Here is a 21,391-nt window from a genome sequence, read left to right as displayed (position 1 = left end):
TTTATGATGTAATTTCGTATATCTGTTGACTCCAACGTGGCGGAGAAATGTTGTTAAATCTGAGCGCCATCTCAGATTATTGCATGGTGTGCTTTTTACGTACATTTAAAAAAAAATCTGACACAGCGGTTGCATTAACCAGGTTTCTAGAATTCTAGAATTCATCCATGATGTCATAATGATAGTTTAACCAGGATTCTAGGATATATAGTATATTCTAGAATTCATCCATGATGTCATAATGATAGTTTAACCAGGTTTCTAGGATATATAGTATATTCTACAATAGCCAGTGTAGATTTCCTGTGGGGGTCAAATTATTAGAGCTGTTGATAAGTCATTGTATAATATTCAGCCAATTTTGTTTCATGCCCTTACATTAAATGCAAGACATACCTAGATTCAATTACATTCATGAATTGGTTTGAAACCTTTGTTTTAAACCCTTCTCAAAGTTGGTGCCTTGACGGATTTGTAAAAAATGGTTTGTCATGAAACAATGTTTTTTAGTTATTTAAATGTAACCTTTATTTAACTAGGCAAGTCAGTTAACTTCTCTAGGGTATGTGGGACGCTAGCGTCAACAGCCAGTGAAACTGCAGGGCGCCAAATTCAAAACAACAGAAATCCCATAATTTAAATTCCTCAAACATACAAGTATTTTACACCATTTTAAAGATACACTTGTTGTAAATCCAACCACAGTGTCCGATTTCAAAAAGGTCTAACGACGAAAGCACACCAAACGATTGTTAGGTCAGAGCCAAGTCACAGAAAAAGACAGCCATTTTTCCAGACAAAGAGAGGAGTAACAAAAAGCAGAAATAGAGATAAAATTAATCACTAACCTTTGATGATCTTCATCAGATGACACTCGTAGGACTTCATGTTACACAATACATGTATGTTTTGTTCTGTAAAGTTCATATTTATATCCAAAAATCGGAGTTTAGGCGGGACGCTACTGTCTCACTTGGCCAAAAGCCAGAGAAAATGCAGAGCGCCAAATTCAAACGCTGCTTCGATGGTGGCTGTTGTCGTTGTGTTGCTGGTTCGAGCCCAGGGAGGAGCAAAGAGAGGGACGGAAGCTATACTGTTATACTTGCAATACTAAAGTGCCTATAAGAACATCCAATAGTCAAAGGTTAATGAAATACAAATGGTATAGAGGGAAATAGTCCTATAATTACTATAATAAGTACAACCTGAAACTTCTTACCTGGGAATATTGAAGACTCATGTTAAAAGGAACCACCAGCTTTCATATGTTCTCATGCTCTGAGCAAGGAACTGAAACGTTTGCTTTCTTACACAGCACATATTGCACTTTTACTTTCTTCTCCAACACTTTGTTTTTGCATTATTTAAACCAAATTGAACATGTTTCATTATTTACTTGAGGCTAAATTGATTTTATTGATGTATTATATTAAGTTAAAACAAGTGTTCATTCAGTATTGTTGTAATTGTCATTATTACAAATATATAAATAAAAATCGGCTGATTAATCGGTATCGGATTTTTTGGTCCTCCAATAATCGGTATCGGTATCGGCGTTGAAAAATCATAATCGGTCGACCTCTAGCCTGGATACTACCTGCCAGTCTGCACAGCGCGATATCAAACCTGAGCATTTCGGACTGTTTTTCTCCACTACACCACCGTATTCCTGCCGTAAGCTCTGGACCATTACACCGGATAATCGCAGCTAGCTAGCTGCCACCGAGTGGCCCAGCACCGAAGCTAGCCTTGAGCATCTCCCGGCCTGCTCAGTGGACCCTATGATCACTCGGCTACACAGATGATGCCTCCCAGATTCTTCACTAAGACGACTAGAAGCCACTACATCACCGGATTCCTGCCGTAAGCTCTAGACCTTTGCACCGGATTGGCTATAGTGGCTAACGCCCTTGTCCCGAAGCTAGCACCAGTTAGCCTCGAGCCAGGCGCATCTCCCTGCCATCGTAGTAACGACTACCATATCGGCTTCCCTGTTTCATATATTGCTGTTCACTGGACCCTATGATCACTTGGCTACATAGCTGATGCCTGCTGGACTGTTCATTAATCACGGTACTCCATTTTGTTTGTTTTGTTTATCTGTCGGCCCCAGCCTCGAACTCAGGCCCTGTGTGTAGTTAACTGACCCTCTCTGCCCATTCATCGCCATTTTACCAGTTGTTGTTGTCTTAGCTGATTAACTGTTGTTGTCTTACCCGTTGTTGTCTTAGCTAGCTCTCCCAATCAACACCTGTGATTGCGTTATGCCTCACTTTATGTCTCCCTCTAATGTAAATATGCCTTGTATACTGTTTAGGGTAGTTATCATTGTTTTATTTTACTGCAGAGCCCCTAGTCCCACTCAACATGCCTCAGAGAGCTCTTTTGTCCCACCTCCCACACATGCGGTGACCTCACCTATCATAACTAGTGCCTCCAGAGATGCAACCTCTCTTATTGTCACTCAATGCCTAGGTTTACATACACTGTACCCACACCCTACTATACCCCTGTCTGTACATTATGCCTTGAATCTATTCTACCACGCCCAGAAATCTGCTCCTTTTATTCTCCGTTCACAACGCACTAGACGACCAGTTCTGATAGCCGTACCCTCATCCTACTCCTCTGTTCCTCTGGTGATGTAGAGGTTAACCCAGACCCTGTGTGTCCCCAGGCGCTCTCATTTGTTGACTTCTGTAACCATAAAATCCTTGGTTTCATGCATGTTAACATCAGAAGCCTCCTCCCTAAATTTGTTTTACTCACTGCTTTAGCAACCTTGATGTCCTTGCCGTGTCTGAATCCTGGATTTGGAAGGCCACCAAAAATTCTGCCATTTCCATCCCCAACTACAACATTTTCCATCAAGATAGAACTGCCAAAGGGGGAGGAGTTGCAATCTACTGCAGAGATGGCCTGCATAGTTCTGTCATACTTTCCAGGTCTATGCCCAAACAGTTCGAGCTTCTAATTTTTAAAATTAATCTCTCCAGAAATAAGTCTCTCACTGTTGCCACCTGTTACAGACCCCCCTCAGCTCCCAGCTGTGCCCTGGACACCATATGTGAATCGATTGCCCCCCATCTATCTTCAGAGTTTGTTCTGTTAGGTGACCTAAACTGGGATATGCTTAACACCCCGGCCATCCTACAATCCAAGCTAGATGCCATCAATCTCACACAAATTATCAAGGAACCCACCAGGTACAACCCTAAATCTGTAAACATGGGCACCCTCATAGATATTATCCTGACCAACTTGCCCTCCAAATACACCTCTGCTGTTTTCAATCAGGATCTCAGCGATCACTGCCTCATTGTCTGCATCGGTTATGGGTCCGCGGTCAAACGACCACCCCTCATCACTGTCAAACGCTCCCTAAAACACTTCTGCCAGCAGGCCTTTCTAATCGACCTGGCCCTGGTATCCTGGAAGGATATTGACCTCATCCCATCAGTAGAGGATGCCTGGTTGTTCTTTAAAAGTAATTTCCTCACCACTTTAAATAAGCATGCCCATTTAAAAAAATGTATAACTAAGAACAGATATAGCCCTTGGTTCACTCCAGACCTGACTGCTCTCGACCAGCACAAATACATCCTGTGGCGTACTGCACTAGCGTCGAATAGTCCCCGCGATATGCAACTTTTCAGAGAAGTCAGGAACCATTACACACAGTCAGTTAGGAAAGCAAAGGCTAGCTTTTTCAAACAGAAATTTGCATCCTGTAGCTCTAACTCCAAAGAGTTTTGGGACACTGTAAAGTCCATGGAGAATAAGAGCACCTCCTCCCAGCTGCCCACTGCACTGAGGCTAGGAAACACTGTCACCACCGATAAATCCACGATAATCGAGAATTTCAATAAGCATTTATCTAAGGCTGGCCATGCTTTCCTCCTGGCTACCCCAACCCCGGCCAACAGCTCCACACCCCCCGCAGCTACTTGCCCAAGCCTCCCCAGCTTCTCCTTCACCCAAATCCAGATAGCTGATGTTCTGAAAGAGCTGCAAAACCTGGACCCATACAAATCAGCTGGGCTAGACAATCTGCACCCTCTTTCTAAAATTATCCGCCGCCATTGTTGCAACCCCTATTACTACATTTACTGCAACCCCTATTACTAGTCTGTTCAACCTCTCTTTCGAATCGTCCGAGATTCCTAAATATTGGAAAGCTTCCACAGTCATCCCCCTCTTCAAAGGGGGTGATACTCTAGACCCAAACTGTTACAGACCTATATCCATCCTGTCCTGCCTTTCTAAAGTCTTCGAAAGCCAAGTTAACAAACAGATCACTGTCCATTTCGAATCCCACCGTACCTTCTCCGCTGTGCAATCCGGTTTCCGAGCTGGTCACGGGTGCACCTCATCCACGCTCAAGGTACTAAACGATATCATAACCGCCATCGATAAAAGACAGTACTGTGCAGCCGTCTTCATCAACCTGGCCTGTTGTCCGGACCTCTGGCAGTCTCTATGGGGTTACCACAGGGTTCAATTCTTAGGCCGACTCTTTTCTCTGTATATATATCAACGATGTTGCTCTTGCTGCGGGGGATTCCTTGATCCACCTCTACGCAGATGACACCATTCTGTATACATCTGGCCCTTCTTTGGACACTGTGTTAACAAACCTCCAAACGAGCTTTGATGCCATACAACACTCCTTCTGTGGCCTCCAACTGCTCTTAAACGCTAGTAAAACTAAATGCATGCTCTTCAACCGATCGCTGCCCGCCCGACTAGCATCACTACTCTGGACGGTTCTGACTTAGAATATGTGGACAACTACAAATACCTAGGTGTCTGGTTAGACTGTTAATTCTCCTTCCAGACTCATATTAAGCATCTCCAATCCAAAATTAAATCTAGAATTGGCTTCCTATTTCACAACAAAGCTTCCTTCACTCACGCTGCCAAATATACCCTCGTAAAACTGACTATCCTACTGATCCTTGACTTCGGCGATATCATTTACAAAATAGCCTCCAACTCTCTAATCAGCAAACTGGATGCAGTCTATCACAGTGCCATCCGTTTTGTCACCAAAGCCTCATATACCACCCACCACTGCGACCTGTATGCTCTCGTCGGCTGGCCCTCGCTACATATTCGTCGCCAAACTCACTGGCTCCAGATCATCTATAAGTCTTTGCTATGTAAAGCTCCGCCTTAACTCAGCTCACTGGTCACCATAGCAACACCCACCCATAGCACGCGCTCCAGCAGGTATATCTCACTGGTCATCCCCAAAGCCAACACCTCTTTGGCCGCCTTTCCTTCCAGTTCTCTGCTGCCAATGACTGGAACGAATTGCAAAAATCACTGAAGTTGGAGACTTATATCTCCCTCACTAACTTTAAGCATCAGCTATCTGAGCAGCTTAGCCCATCCAACTACCTACCTCATCTCCATATTGTTTTATGAATATTTTGTTTTGCTCTTTTGCACACCAGTATTTCTACTTGCACATCATCATCTGCACATCTATCACTCCAGTGTTAATTTGTTAAATTGTAATTACTTCACTACTATGGCCTATTTATTGCCTTACCTCCGTACTCCATTTGCACACACTGTATATAGATTTTTCTATTGTGTTATTGACTGTACGTTTGTTTATCCCACGTGTAACTCTGTTGTTTTTGTCGCACTGCTTTGCTTTATCTTGGCCAGGTCGCACTTGTACATGAGAACTTGTTCTCGACTGGCCTACCTGGTTAAATAAAGGTGAAATAAAAAATTAAATCTTAACTTTATTGACAACACCCAAATGGATACTGTCATTAATGTGGTTTTTCAATAATTACACATAATTCTTAACCTATTTAATCCCATCAAAAACGTTTTCAGTTATAAGGCTCGAAAAATGTCACTGAATGATCTATCAATGTATTTCCAGCAAATATTGAAATATTAAAGGGTCTCAATGAAAGATGTGCAGTGTCACATGTTTAGTGTGAATTGTCACATGACCAGAGCTGTTTACTTCCTGGTTGCACCATGAGAAGAGGATGACTGCATCAAAGCTCCCAAACAAAAGGTTAGTAAAGTATGTTAACATAAAGTTAGGACAACATTTTTTGGTACACATCATCTTTAAGGTGTCTAGTATTGATACATTCATTTGCAATTACTCAACTTTGTTCAGTGTGGTCATAGAATGTGTAAACATGTTGACGGCAACAATAGTGACCGGTGGGATAACACAGTGCGTCTAGGTATACACATACTGATACACATACATAGTTCTTGTTCTACCTAACTTTCTACTCTGTTCTTTCTTTTAGTTTCACTTTGAGTCAAGTTCGGGATATGTTGAATCTAGGTGACTGCCCAGACAAGGCATGCAACATTGCAGTTATCCCTCAAAATGAGAAAGATGCTGTCCTGAGTGATTGTGATAGCGATGGGTCAGATATGGACTATGGACAGGCCATTTGCCAGTCAGGCTGTTGAATGCATATCCTGAACATATGCAAACAGATCATGACAGGAACAACGTTATCAGAGATGATGACCTACCCCTCATCCCCCCCCATCCACAACCTCCCCCACCCCCCTCCATTGTTGATAATGAAGAGCCAAGGGCCTCTACCCGCCAGAGGGTCCAGTCAGAAGAGCCAAGGGCCTCTACAAGCCATAGTGGTCAAAAATAAAGATTGAGTGTTCAAACGATCGAAGAGGCCTGCCACTGATGTGATTCCAAAACACATAGTATACAGCCCAAATATGCAAAAGTTTGGCACGAAACCACTGAGCCACGGAAGGAGATCTTTACTGGCTGCTACTGTTGAAGACCAGGCAAGATATGATAAAGCTTCTCACTGGCCAATCAACACAATGCACCGGTTCCAGAGAAGTCGTCATTGTGACAAACGTACTACCTATGCATGTGAGAAATGCAAAGCGCCACTGCACATTGAGTGCTTCAAGATATACCATGGACAGTAGAAAACGAGATAAGATCGAATGAAAAAGGGCTGAAAAAGACAATAAAAGACAAAATAGAAAAGTCGATAAAGGGTGAGGAGAAGCAATACAACGGACTCTAGGAAGAAAAGAAAAGTCGACGAAAAAGACAATCAAAATGACTGAAGTGTTTTCGGAAAATAGAAAAAGGTCAATTGATTCAAGACATACTGTATGACAGTAGGACTGACTGATCACAGTTCAAAATAGTGATGCACAAACTAATTTTGCACTTGGTTCTGAAGCCTACCTCTATGATATACTGTATATATATATAAGCACTCATGGTGCAGTGGTGCTTTTTAAATATATATATATATATATATATATATATATATATATATAATTGTATTTTGTTCAGAGTAGGCCTCTACTTGAATGCATATTCTACAGGCTACCTCTATCCTAAATGTTACCTTTATGTTCAGTGGGAATGAATCACACGACTGCTATACAGTTGTTAGTGAATGTTGCACTAAAATGTCACAATGACAATGTTACAATGAATATTGCACTAAAGTACAAGTTCAACTGTTACAATAAAGTTACAATATTAATGTTTCAATACATGTTGCACTAAAGTAACAATGTTACAATAAAGTAACAATGTTGAAATACATTGATGCTTGTTTTTTTGTCTTTGCTCTCAGTGTTCATATCGTGTTGTATAAGGGTTTTTGATGTGTAAAATAGTCACACTAGAACGTGACGGGGCATTCTAGAGGCAAGTCTGGGGACAGCCAGTGACAGAGTTTTAAATGTGTTAATAACTGGGTTGGGATTTATAAGAACTTTGATAACTGCATAGGAGAAATATGTTAATTTAGTATACGTAACATTATCCCACCGGTCACAATTGTGACCGACCATAAAACACACTTTTTCACCTACTTTTCCATTAAAATTTCAAAAAAGAATGATTGATTACTTCAAAGGGTTACTAATGACACTTGATTTGGATATTTTCATGTCTGGGAAAAATTCGGGATTAAATGGGTTAATACTGTAGCTGTTTAGTTACAGTCACATGTTCAACTATCATCAGCTGATCCAGGAAATAATTTTCTGAATGCCAGTCAAATGACAAACATCACGACATGCAACAACAACCAAAGTGCTTCTTCATTCATTACTCTGGTTAAGACCGTTATGCCGTGCTCCACGTTGGATCCAACATCCCTACTTTGGTCATAATGTGTAGAGAACTGTTCATTGATGGATAGGCTATTGTACAACACACAGAGCTATTTTCCTATATTGTTAGGTGAAGTTATGAGTCCTACAGTAGGTCTATGTTATTGTTAGATGAAGTTATGGGCCAATTTGGCAAACCGTGTACAAACCCTCATTGTCAGGCTGATGGAAAAGCTAGCCAAAGAGCATTTTACTGGTTGGTGTTTTTTAAGTACAAAGCGGTTGATTTGCAATGATGACACAAACATTATATTATGCAGGACATTCAAACGAGCCTTTACAATTATAATCCAAAGTAGTGTGAAATGTACTCATAAACAACCTGTAAATAGAGGGTTTCCCCCATTCACATTCAGAATAGATAGTGAGCTGTAATATTCAGAATACATTGTGAAAAACTAAAATCTTTGCTCACCATTTTTGCTCCAGGCAGATATACTACATCCATAACTAGTGGTTTCCTCATTACCAGATATACTACATCCATAACTAGTGGTTTCCTAATTACCAGATATACTACATCCATATCTATCGGTTTCCTCATTAGTGGGGAGGAGTTTCTACAACTAAATTGCATGTGCATCGCCCTCATGCAGCAATTTTATTAAACACAGAAAGGGCCCTATATTGGAGACCAAAAGTCGTCTGGCACACTGCTTAGAGTTTCAACCACATGAATAACTTATTTCTAGTCTACAATCATCGAGTTCACTACTAATGTGAAAACATGACAAAATATGACTATTCTTGCTCATTTTAAGACAATTGTCAAATAATTTGAACATTCATTACAGACGTCAATTGTTGTATAACATCATGGGTATGTTGGCATCACCTTTTACAGTGGATTTCCGCTGTTGTGGGCCTTTAATCATCTGTCTGACTTTGTTGTTAACACAGGAGAGAGACGTGACTATCGTGGATCCTCTGGGGAGCCTCAACAACCTCATGATGCTGACAAGGCAGAGAAGAGTCTCTCCACATTAGAACACCTCAAGAAACACCCGCAGAGATCCACAGGGAAGAGAACTCACTACGGTGGGAAGAGATTCACCTCATCATCAGGCATTAAAATACATCAGAGAATCCACACAGGAGAGAAACCTTATAGCTGTGGTCAATGTGGGAAGAGTTTTGTTCAATCTGGCCAGCTGACTCAACACCAGAGAACACACACAGGAGAGAAATCTTATAGCTGTGATCAATGTGGGAATAGTTTTACTACATCTTGCAATCTGACTCTACACCAGAGAACACACACAGGAGAGAACCCTTATAGCTGTGGTCAATGTGGGAAGAGTTTTACTACATCTAGCTCTCTGACTCTACATCAGCGAACACACACAGGAGAGAAATCTTATAGCTGTGGTCAATGTGGGAAGAGATTTTCTCCATCTGGCTCTCTGACTACACCAGAGAACACACACAGGAGATAAACCTTATAGCTGTGATCAATGTGGGAATAGTTTTACTACATCTAGCTCTCTGACTCTACACCAGAGAACACACACAGGAGAGAAACCTTATAGCTGTGGTCAATGTGGGAAGAGTTTTGTTCAATCAGGCCAGCTGACTCAACACCAGAGAACACACACAGGAGAGAAATCTTCTAGCTGTGGTCAATGTGGGAAGAGTTTTGCTGCATCTTCCAATCTTACTCTACACCAGAGAACACACACAGGAGAGAAATCGTATAGCTGTGGTCAATGTGGGAAGAGTTCTGCTGCATCTAGCAATCTGACTCTACACCAGAGAACACACACAGCAGAGAACCCTTATAGCTGTGGTCAATGTGGGAAGAGTTTTGCTGCATCTTGCAATCTTAATCTACACCAGAGAACACACACAGGAGAGAAATCTTATATCTGTGGTCAATGTGGGAAACGTTTTGGTCAATCTGGCCATCTGACAGTACACCAGAGAACGCACACAGGAGAGAAATCTCATAGCTGTGACCAGAGATAATCTGATAAAAGATCTCTGATCAAATATTACAAAATACATACATGAAGGAGTTGTTTCATGATTTCAAGGAATTAATGTCACAATGTGGAATGTTTTAACATTGTATTAGGAGTATTTTAATAGTCACAATGTAGAAGCCTAAACGTTTGCCCCCTTATCAATTGATTTCAACATGATATGGATATTAGCCTCAGGGGAAAAATCCAGGCTCTGAAATGGAAGAGTACTATTTATGTGATATAACAAAAATAGAGTTGTGTTACGCTGTTTACCACGTTGGCGACCCACTTGAATCAAAATGTAGCTAGCTGTTTTCGACAAATTGTCCTCTAACCAGTGATGTACCCATTACTCCCAGATTCCGTGTGGTTTTTGAGCTGTTAGTTTAAACAGGACGTGCAACCTCATCTCCCTCTTCTCGGCACAATTGATTTCAAAAAATTATTTTAGCATGATATCGATTAATTATGACATAAGTGTTGCGTTCCTTTGCTTAGTGACCCCTAAATTTAAATCCATCACTCCCAAATGTAGCTGACTGTCTTCTGCAGGTTGTCCTCTAACCAGTGAGGTAAAATATATCTCCCATTTCCGTGTGTTTTTTTTAATTGTGTTAGTTTCAACAGCACGTACAACCTGATTTCCCCCCTAATTGATATCAATGATTTATTGCTACTTGTCAAAACAACAGTGTTTCTGGTGCTTGTGCAGTTTATAAGGTGCTTGTTTAAAAAATAGAAGTAATATGATTATTGCAGATGTTTGTGTATATACATGGTTTATTGTTTCATGCCTCACCATTTAGTGAATTTTTGCCAATACATATTAACAAAGGGGTGTACATTTGCTTTTGATATTTCATATTTACAATTCATGTATGATTTAGTAATCATAATTATTTATGCAATCAACTGACAATTTTCAGGTATAATAATATTGACGTTGTTGCCCTTCTTTTAGAATATCAGGGTTCATTCTCAGATGTGCCAACCCAAATGTACTAGAGCATGACATTGGGGCCTGTGTCCCGATCCAACAACATGCCTATCGAGTGAACCCTGAAAAGAGAGAGAAGCTCTGCAGTGAGGTGGAAAGTTACTATGGATATTGCAGGAGTTTCCTCTTGAAATCAGACATGTCCGTTTTAAGGAAAACTTGCTGATTGTCTCAAGGGTGGGCAGTCAGAATGCTTTGTGTTTTGCGTTTAGCCAGTGCGTTTTTCTGTATTGGAGATGAGTTTTGTTTGGGCTCGTTCCAAGGGGACGAGAGTTCTAGAAGCTAGTGAGTTTTAGGAAGACGAGAATTCTAAAAGCTAGAGAGTTCTAGAAGCTAGTGAGTTTTAAGATTGTATAGAAAGAAAAAGGAGTAAAAAAAATAATATGATTGTATATTATTATTTAGAAATGTGTTTTCTCTTGTTGACAGCAAGTTGACACCATGTTTATATTGGTGAAGGTGAAGCATTGTAGTAGATTATAATGTGAAATGGAAGTTGATTTCTGTTGGTGGTGAGCAAACTTGTCCAACAACAACATAGGATATATTTGTTGTCTTAAGGGGGAAGTTGTTACAGGCTTTGGTTTTTCCATTTATGTTTTGTGGTTGGACTTTAGCTCGTTAGCACGTAGGGCGCACCGATTGATGTCACCTCGTTAGTGAGTATGTGTTACACCTGTGCTGGCTTGTCCATCTCGTTAGTGGGAAGGTGTTTCACCTGAGCTGGTCCAGGTTCTATTTAAGAGTGTCTGGCCCAGTGCTCCAGTTGTCTTGATAGATGTGGAGAGTCAACAACTTTAGTTGCTCCACCTTTTTGGTTTGCTTCCTGTCTTTAAATTTGGTGTGGGTTTTTCTATTGTTTGCCACTTCTTGGGCAGATTTAGTGGGTCTCATGGTGGGTGTCTTTTAGGTCCCAGTTGTTGTTACTAGTCAACTTTCAGTGGACACAGAGCAAAATTGCAAGATTATGTTATAATACTTTAGTTGCATCAAATGGTTGTTTTATGCAACAGAATAGAGGGTTCTTAGAACTATTGTGTCTGTGTGTTCTACTGAGGATGGGCCTCTGGGAGATAACACTGACAGGAGATTTACAATGTCTTTTGGGTGATGAGACCGCATTCCAGAGCATGAGTTAATGTTTCTGTTCTATATGGTACCAGGGAGAGATGACCCCAGGGCCAGACCTTGGTCTCTACAGAGCCCCTCCTAAAACAAAAATAACTTGAATTTTGGGATGGATATTGCATCCAATGAATATTTTAATCAATAGCATTTCCTTAGGGTGCTCATTAGTCTTTCAGTTGTTAGTCTTCTGTTTGTTGTGTACTAAATAATTAATTTGTTTATTCCTGTGAAGCCATTGTGTTGCATCCATGTCTGAAATGTGCTGTATAAATAAAGCTTGATTTGATTTCAACAAATGAAACCAATGACTGACCAATCAACAGACTCTTGGTCCCTTTTAGTATTTGTTAATGAATAGAATACCGTATATACATATGAGATGAGTAATACATAGACTAAAATACAGTAGAATAGGATACAGTATATACATATGAGATGAGTAATACATAGACTAGGATAGAATACAGTATATACATGAGATGAGTAATATGTAGAATAGGATAGAATACAGTATATACATAGACTAAGATACAGTAGAATAGGATAGAATACAGTATAAAGATATGAGATGAGTAATGCCAGATGTCTAAACATTATTCAAGTGACTAGTGTTCCATTCCTTAAAGTGGCCAAGGATTTCAAGTCTGTGTATGTAGGCAGCAGCTTCTCTGTGTTAGTGATGGATATTTAACAGTCTGATGGCCTTGAGATTGAAAAACAGCTTCTGTCTCTCGGTCCCAGCTTTGATGCACCTGTACTGACCTCGCCTTCTGGATGATAGCGGACTGAACAGGCAGTGGCTCGGGTAATAACAAAGAACAAATGTGTGTGCCCTGAGGGGAAATTCACTTTCATACGGCCAGAAGGGGTGAGAAATTACACCAATATTAGTTGACAATTTGCACTAATGTAAATGAACATAGATAGAACATATTCCCTTTTGCTTAAGTGGTGAACCGCTAAGGGACTCTCACCTCTCTGTAGAAGTGTTCTTCCTAACCAGTCCCTCAACAGCTCTCTGACTGAGCTCCATCCTCACTGGGTCTTCAGAGGAGAGGAAGGCTGAGGAGGGATGGAAGGATGAATGGATCAGTCAGTCAATAAAGTGTCGAGCTGCTGTCTATGCTGTCTGACAAAATCACTATTTTAGTAGTTCACTAAAGTAAATAAGGCTTTATGACTGCTGAATACCAACTATCAATCGCTTAGATCATGTATTTTCAGGTAGAGATACATCCTTGGGACGTCCCTAGCCCATTAAAGTTGACATTTAAAATGCTTAAGGTTAGGGTTTAGGGTAGGGATGTCCCAAGGATCCCGGATAGCATTGACCATTGTGCATTCTTCTGTCTATTTTACAGAGCAGGTGATGGGTTCTGACTTCTGAACTTGAAAATATGAAATATCCTTATTATGTGAAATTGAATGAAACAATAATGTATGTTGATGCTAATATGATGTACAATATTCCATGACGTTTCCATATGATAACAATAGAGTAATATATTTAATATGCCATATAGTATTTTTTAACAGTTTCACTAATTCATTTTAATTAACTTAATCATTATGATTCAACATCAGTTTATCGTCTCACCTCATACTGTATTGGAGCAGCAGCAGCTGACTGCCAGGTTCAACGTCAGTTCACCGTCTCACCTCATACTGTATTGGAGCAGCAGCAGCTGACTGCCCGGTTCAACGTCAGTTCACCGTCTCACCTCATACTGTATTGGAGCAGCAGCAGCTGACTGCCCAGTTCAACATCAGTTCACCGTCTCACCTCATACTGTATTGGAGCAGCAGCAGCTGACTGCCCGGTTCAACATCAGTTCACCGTCTCACCTCAAACTGTATTGGAGCAGCAGCAGCTGACTGCCATACTGTATTGGAGCAGCAGCAGCTGACTGCCCGGTTCAACGTCAGTTCACCGTCTCACCTCATACTGTATTGGAGCAGCAGCAGCTGACTGCCCGGTTCAACGTCAGTTCACCGTCTCACCTCATACTGTATTGGAGCAGCAGCAGCTGACTTGATCGTTGATGCTAATCATCATGTTTTTAATCTGAGACTAAATAGAGCCGACTACACTCTTAAAATGAAGGGTTCAACTGGAATTGTTCTCAGATCCCCTAAGAACCGTACGGTTCTTGGTTAATGAAAAACAGCCCCAAAAGGTTCTTCAAAGAACTTGTTAGAAGGTGGGTTCATCGAGGAACCTCCGTTGTTGCTGGACTTCTTCCGGGAACTTCGCAATTACAACTGAAAACGATGGTGACAAGTTTTGATGCGACAACAGTTAAAAAGGTTAAGTTGGATTGATGTTTGGCTCTGAATGTCTTGAAATAATTTATTATAATAATATAACATACTAATAATGAATAACGAAGACAATGATGGTTTTCTGTGAATAGCTTCCATAACGTTACTATAGTTAATTACCGTAAATATTAGAAAGCCGGGTTTGACCGTCGGCGTTGTATGAGCTACAGTACAGTACCGTTATCTAGCTAGATAACGTTATGTCCTAACTAGGCACAACTAGGTTTGGATTATTTCCATCAACTATATTCTTTCCCATATATTGTATATCGTTTCCATGAAGCCAACATGGCTTTACACTCATTAACGTAGGTTTCCAATATAGAGCTTTTCTCACTTTTGTGAGAATGAACTAGCTAACTTTAGTTTCGTTAACTAACTAACTAACTAAGGACGGTGACCTGTCCAGACGAGATGTTACAACGAACTGAATCGTCAATGGAGGGCTTCCTCTTTATATAGCCTGCTACAGCATGCAATACTATTAACTCACAAGGGGGCATAACGTTACATGGACAATACTATCCCATTTTGGAAACGTTACATGGACAATACTATCCCATTTTGGAGAAGTTACATGTACAATACTATCCCATTTTGGAAACGTTACATGGACAATACTATCGCATTTTGGAAGCGTTACATGGACAATACTATCCCATTTTGGAAACGTTACATGGACAATACTATCCCATTTTGTAAACGTTACATGGACAATAATATCCCATTTTGAAAACGTTACATGGACAATACTATCCTTTTTTGGAAACGTTACATGGACAATACTATCCCATTTTGGAAACGTTACATGTCCGCCCCCTTGTGGAGGGAAATTAATATCTTAGATGGTAGCTGTAGATGGGATTCAAATACATAATGGTATTAATACAGTGTCTAGACTACCTCTTTTGTATAAATGCACTTCAGAATCCAAACACAGTATTGCCACACAGCAAAATGTTGCGTATAATCTTTCAAGTCAGTCTGATGAAATATTGAACAATTTGTGTACAACGATATCTTGAAATGTGATATTAGGCCTGTATGGCAGTACTGTTACTGTATGGCAGTACTGTATTGGCTAGTGCTTTCTCCAATACGTTCTTCTATTTTCCATTACATTGTATGTCGATGCCATTTATCTTTCAATATTTATTTAATATATATATATGTTTTAATGCTTGTAAGACTATTCTTTGACACATTTTCTCTTCCTTTGAAATTCTTATAGGACAGAACATGGACACAATGCAATTGGGATCAAGAAGAAGGTACAGATCTGTTGTAGGACAGCTGCATTTGAAGTGTACATTTAACCTACATAGCATTCAATACAAACTGAAATCTATTAGCATACAAATGTGTACAAATGATCTTTTCAGATCTTGTCAGAAATGAATCAAGTCCATGGAATGGATATAGACAAAAAGATAATTCAAGGACTAGCAGAGGTAGAGAGGCGAGGCAGGGGTGAGGACATCATCCTGATATTTTGACAGTCCCTGAAGGACAATACAGAAGAGGTATTTGCTCTTATTCCTTCCCTTTCTCTAATGTATTTTGTGATAAAATTAGCAAGTGTAGTAAGATCATTGCTTTACTTTACTAGGACTCGAGACCACAGCAGCGATTCTGCTCTTGCCCTACCTCTTCAATGAGAACCCGAGTGGCCTCTATGTCCGTGACAAGGTATGCCTATGCACCAATCATCTGTTTCTTCATAAACATAGGTGTGCATGCTTCTATAAAACTACAACTGAACATTTGTTATGTTCTTTGTTAATTGTATGTGTAATAATCTTTTCTTACTTTTGTTGACACAGATTTCACCGCTCTTCACTCCTTTACTGCACATCAGCGGAAATCCATTTCACCATGAGAGTGAAATCCTGCTGGCCTTTGATGGGGAGAACATCCACGCCCTCGAGGACGTCCCCATGGGACTTGGGGCTCTGCTAGGGCTGTATTTTTTATTTTCCCTTAAATTTCCCCAAAATGTCAGAAAAACACATATGTTCTTAAGTTACTTCCTAACATAACTAAGTGGATACGATATACACACTAAAGCTGAAAAATCTGTATTTAGCATCAAGCCTACAATATTGTTAGTTTACCAATGATTCATTTTTAATGTATGTTGTTTTTATTGTACATCATTATTTGTATATATTTTTTAAATGTCATGAAAAGCACTATACAAAGTAAATGTATTATTTATTATGGTCTGACATGTCTGCAGAAATGTTGCAATTTTGTAATGTGTTTTGTTTGGTAAATTGTTTTGTAAATATGAATTCACATTTGTGGTGCTACTAAATAAACAATGAATTATTTAAATCAATATTGTCAATATTATTATTTAAATATGTTTTTATAATGCAGGGAGGGTGGACAGAGAGTTTAAAAAATGAACCCCAAAAGGTTTTTTGAGGAACCATGATAAAGGGTTCTTCAAATAACTTTTAGGGGTTCCCCACGGTTTCAATTTGAAGAACCCCTAAAGGATAATCCAGGAACCTCTACTTTTAGAGTGTATATGGATAAAAGTCACCTTGTCCGAGAGACATTTAGTAGTTATACACAGCCCAATTTGGGATGACTATTTTGGGGAGAAATAGCAGCCACAACAGACAGACTTGATATCGCCCGTAATTCCTTGGACGTCACGGGCTGAGTGGGTATGACCAAAGTTATTCTATTTAGCTACACTTTGTAGTACATTTTTACACTATAATAAATGTTTGATGCCACATCGCCAGTTTTCAAAGGGAGTCGTTGGTTTTTAGGGGCAGTCGCTTTTGAGTGTTTTCTCAACTGCGATGCCAACTCCAGTCAGCACATGGCGATGTGCGTCTTTCAGGTGATTCTGCCACTGTGACGTTTAATCTAGTGGACGGGACGATTCTTCAACATCAACAGCTAGTCAGCCACCTTGGTTCTCTCTAACTTTATGGAAAAAGGTTTATTCAATAAATCTAGCAACTCCTCTCATACTGGGAAGAACCCCCCCCCTGCTTTCTAAAATATCATCCCGCTTATTATCCAAATTTCAATCTGATTAAGCATATTTCTATATGTTACTATCCAAACGTCAGATTGAGACTCATTTCCATATTCAAACAACTCTCATATCACAGTCACACAATGCTGTTCTCAAACATACCTAATCAATTAGTTGTTTTCAACAATATTTTAATCTGCAGGAATATTTTCACATTTCTATCTCATGGTTAGTTCCTAGGATAATGCAACTCATACATTTACATCTTTCAATACTTCTAAAATTGGGTCCAGGTTTAAAACAATTACAGGCACACCTTACTATCTTATACTATATCATAAATGGTCTTAACTAGTAAACACAGATTCTAGTTTTCATCCAGTTCACATAGATAGCTGACTCAGCCTCAGAGCCTCCTGACAGGGCCCTGTTTACACCTCCACACAGGAATACACACTCAGAGCATCCTGACTGGGCCCTGTTTACACCTCCACACAGGAATACACACTCAGAGCCTCCTGACTGGGCCCTGTTTACACCTCCACACAGGAATACACACGCAGAGCCTACGAGGCTTAACTCCACTTTGCGGGTTTCCTCTTAATTAAAAAAAAAATACTTTTGAGATGTGATATCCACTCGGCTCGCTGCCTCTCAGATCAAAGGTGGGTCCATCTGCTCCGTTCCCAAAGTGTGGTCTTCCTGAGATCCCAAGTTTGAGCGATCCCTTGTGCACCATTTACCCAGGTCGTCAGGAGCGGTCACCAAGTGAAGATTCACATCGCCAAATGTGGTGGTTAACTTCTTTACTATCAAATGAGGAGAGAAACTAACCACACAAGTCAGAGTTATTCTTAAACTAAATCTTTATTCACTTATTAATAAGGGAGCAGGTCAATACAACGTACACATATAAAGTGAATCAATTGAGTGTTCTACGATAATGATGGCTGGTCGACCCACAGGACAACAGTACAAAGCTCTTTTATAGCCAAGATACTCTCCTTTCAACCTACATGACGAACAATAGATGTATAGAACGGGTCACAAGGTTAAGATTTGTATGAAAGATACTTAAAATTCTCAGCAGACAGTATCTGCTGTAAAAACAGTTCTCTTTGTGTAGAGACCAGGGTCTGGTCCTGGGGTCATCTCTCCCTGGTACCATATATAACAGAAACATTAACTCATGCTCTGGAATGCGGTCTCTTTAGGTTTTATCACCCAAAAGACATTGTAAATCTCCGGTCAGTGTTATCTCCCAGTGGCCCATCCTCAGTAGAACACACAGACAATAGTTCTAAGAACCCTCTATTTTGTTGCATTAAACAACCATTTGATGCAATACAAGTATTATAACATAATCTTGCAGTTTTGCTCTCAGTTGTCCACTGAAAGTTGACAAGTAACAACAACTGGGACATAAAAGTCACCTACCATAAGCACCCACTAAATCTGCCCAAGAAGAGGCAAACAAAAGAAAAACCCACAACAAACTTAAAGACAGGAAGCAAACCAAAACCGTAGCGCAACTAAAGGTGTTGACTCTCCACAACTATCAAGACAACTGGAGCACTGGACCAGACACTCTTAAATAGAACCTGGACCAGCTCAGGTGAAACACCTTCCCACTAACGAGATGGACAAGCCAGCACAGGTGGAACACTAACGAGGTGACACCAATCAGTGCGTCCTATGTGCTAAGGAGCTATACGAGCTAAATGTAAAATGTATATACGTGCTAAATGTAAGATGCTATACGTGCTAAATGTAATACGTAAGATTGTTAATACAATTGATTATAGACCAATTTATTATACTGCGTCCATGTGTTTAGGCTGCAAGTATGTTGAAATTAAGTCATTGAAAAAACAACCCGAAAACTACAACTACAACCGAACATATATTGGAAGTCGGGCATAGTCTTTTTTTCAACGTCTTTTCAATGACATTTTGCTAAATTAGAATAGCGCAATGTCAAAACACAGTTTTAACGTGTCCAAATCAATAACCAATATGCAGAAACAGTTTGGGATATATTGAAAACCTAAACATGTTGAAGTGTTGCGTTTTGATTCAAGTGGGTCACCAACGTGGTAAGTGTAACACAATTTTTTTTGTCACTTTTTGTTAAATAGTACTCTTTCAATTCAGGGCCTGGATTTTTCGCTGAGGCTAATATCAACTGAACAGGGGACAAACGTTTAGGGTTCTACATTCTGACATTCATTCAAATACTGCTACAACAATGTTAAAACATTCTACATTGTGACATTATTTCATTGATATCATGAAACAACTCCTTCATGTATGTATTTTCTGATGTTTAATCAGAGATCTTTTATCAGAGTATCTCTTCCCACATTGATCACAGCTATACGGTTTCTCTCCTGTGTGTGTTCTCTGGTGAATAGTTAGATAGCAAGATGTAGAAAAACTCTTCCCACACTGATCACAGCTATAAGGTTTCTCTCCTGTGTGTGTCCGCTGGTGTACTATCAGGCTGCTTGGGTGAGAAAAACGCTTCCCACATTGATCACAGCCAAAAGATTTCTCTCCCGTGTGTGTTCTCTGGTGTTTAGTTAGACAGCTAGACGTAGTAAAACTCTTCCCACATTGATTACAGCTATAAGATTTCTCTCCCGTGTGTATTCTCTGGTGTGATTTCAGGGATTGTAGCCCAATAAAACTCTTCCCACAGTGATCACAGCCATAAGGTTTCTCTCCTGTGTGTATTCTCTGGTGTATAGTTAGACAGCTAGATGTAGTAAAACTCTTCCAACATTGATCACAGCTATAAGGTTTCTCTCCTGTGTGTGATCTCTTGTGTACTACCAGGTTGCTTAGCTGAGTAAAACTCTTCCCACATTGATCACAGCCATAAGGTTTCTCTCCAGTGTGTGTTCTCTGGTGTATAGTTAGACAGCTAGATGTAGTAAAACCCTTCCCACATTGATCACAGCTAAAAGGTTTCTCTCCTGTGTGTCCGCGCTGGTGTACTATCAGGATGCTTAGCTGAGAAAAACTCGTCCCACATTGATAACAGCCAAAAGGTTTCTCTCCAGAGTGTATTCTCTGGTGTGATTTCAGGGTTTGTAGCAGAATAAATCTCTTCCCACATTGATCACAGCCGTAAGGTTTCTCTCCTGTGTGTGTTCTCTGGTGTATAGTTAGATAGCTAGATGTATTAAAACTCTTCCCACATTGATCACAGCTATATGGTTTCTCTCCTGTGTGTGTTCTCTGGTGTATAGTGAGATTGCTAGATGTAGTAAAACTCTTCCCACATTGATCACAGCTATAAGGTTTCTCTCCTGTGTGTGTTCGCTGGTGTGATTTCAGGGTTTGTAGCAGAGTAAAACTCTTCCCACATTGATCACAGCCGTAAGATTTCTCTCCTGTGTGAATTCTTTGATGTGTTTTAAGTTTTACTGAAGAGTTGAATCTTTTCCCACAGTCAGAGCAGCAGTGAGATTTCTTCCCTGTGGGTCTCTGCTGGTGTTTCTTAAGGTGTTCTGATCTGGAGAGACTTTTCTCTGCCTCATCAGCATTATGATGTTGTTGAGGCTCCCCAGAGGATCCACGATAGTCCCGTCTCTCTCCTGTGTGAACAACAAAGTCAGACAGATGGTTAAAGGCCCACTACAGCAGAAATCCACTGTATATTTGAGGTAAAGGGTGATGCCCAGAGCGTACCCATGAAGGTGTACAACAATTGACGTCTGTTGTATTTAACAATTAAGACAGTCAAGATAGCAACAATAGCCAGATTTAGTCTTGTTTTCACATTAGTAGTAACATCGATGATTG

General features: G+C 40.2%; 1 protein-coding gene across 1 annotated transcript; it reads right to left on the bottom strand.

Annotated features, from left to right (window-relative positions):
• Positions 1 to 19,653: 19,653 nt before the first annotated feature.
• Positions 19,654 to 21,079, bottom strand: LOC120032549 (zinc finger protein 135-like; the record flags this gene model as incomplete). The annotated part of the gene is made up of 1 exon (XM_038978692.1): positions 19,654 to 21,079. A coding segment is annotated over one exon (1,194 nt), but the record flags the coding sequence as incomplete, so codon positions are not given.
• Positions 21,080 to 21,391: the final 312 nt, after the last annotated feature.

This window comes from Salvelinus namaycush, chromosome 39, assembly GCF_016432855.1.
Source record: "Salvelinus namaycush isolate Seneca chromosome 39, SaNama_1.0, whole genome shotgun sequence".
NCBI classification, from domain to species: Eukaryota; Metazoa; Chordata; class Actinopteri; order Salmoniformes; family Salmonidae; genus Salvelinus; species Salvelinus namaycush.
The sequence above is the reverse complement of the archived record's forward strand: the minus strand, read 5'-3'. Positions and strand labels throughout refer to the sequence as shown.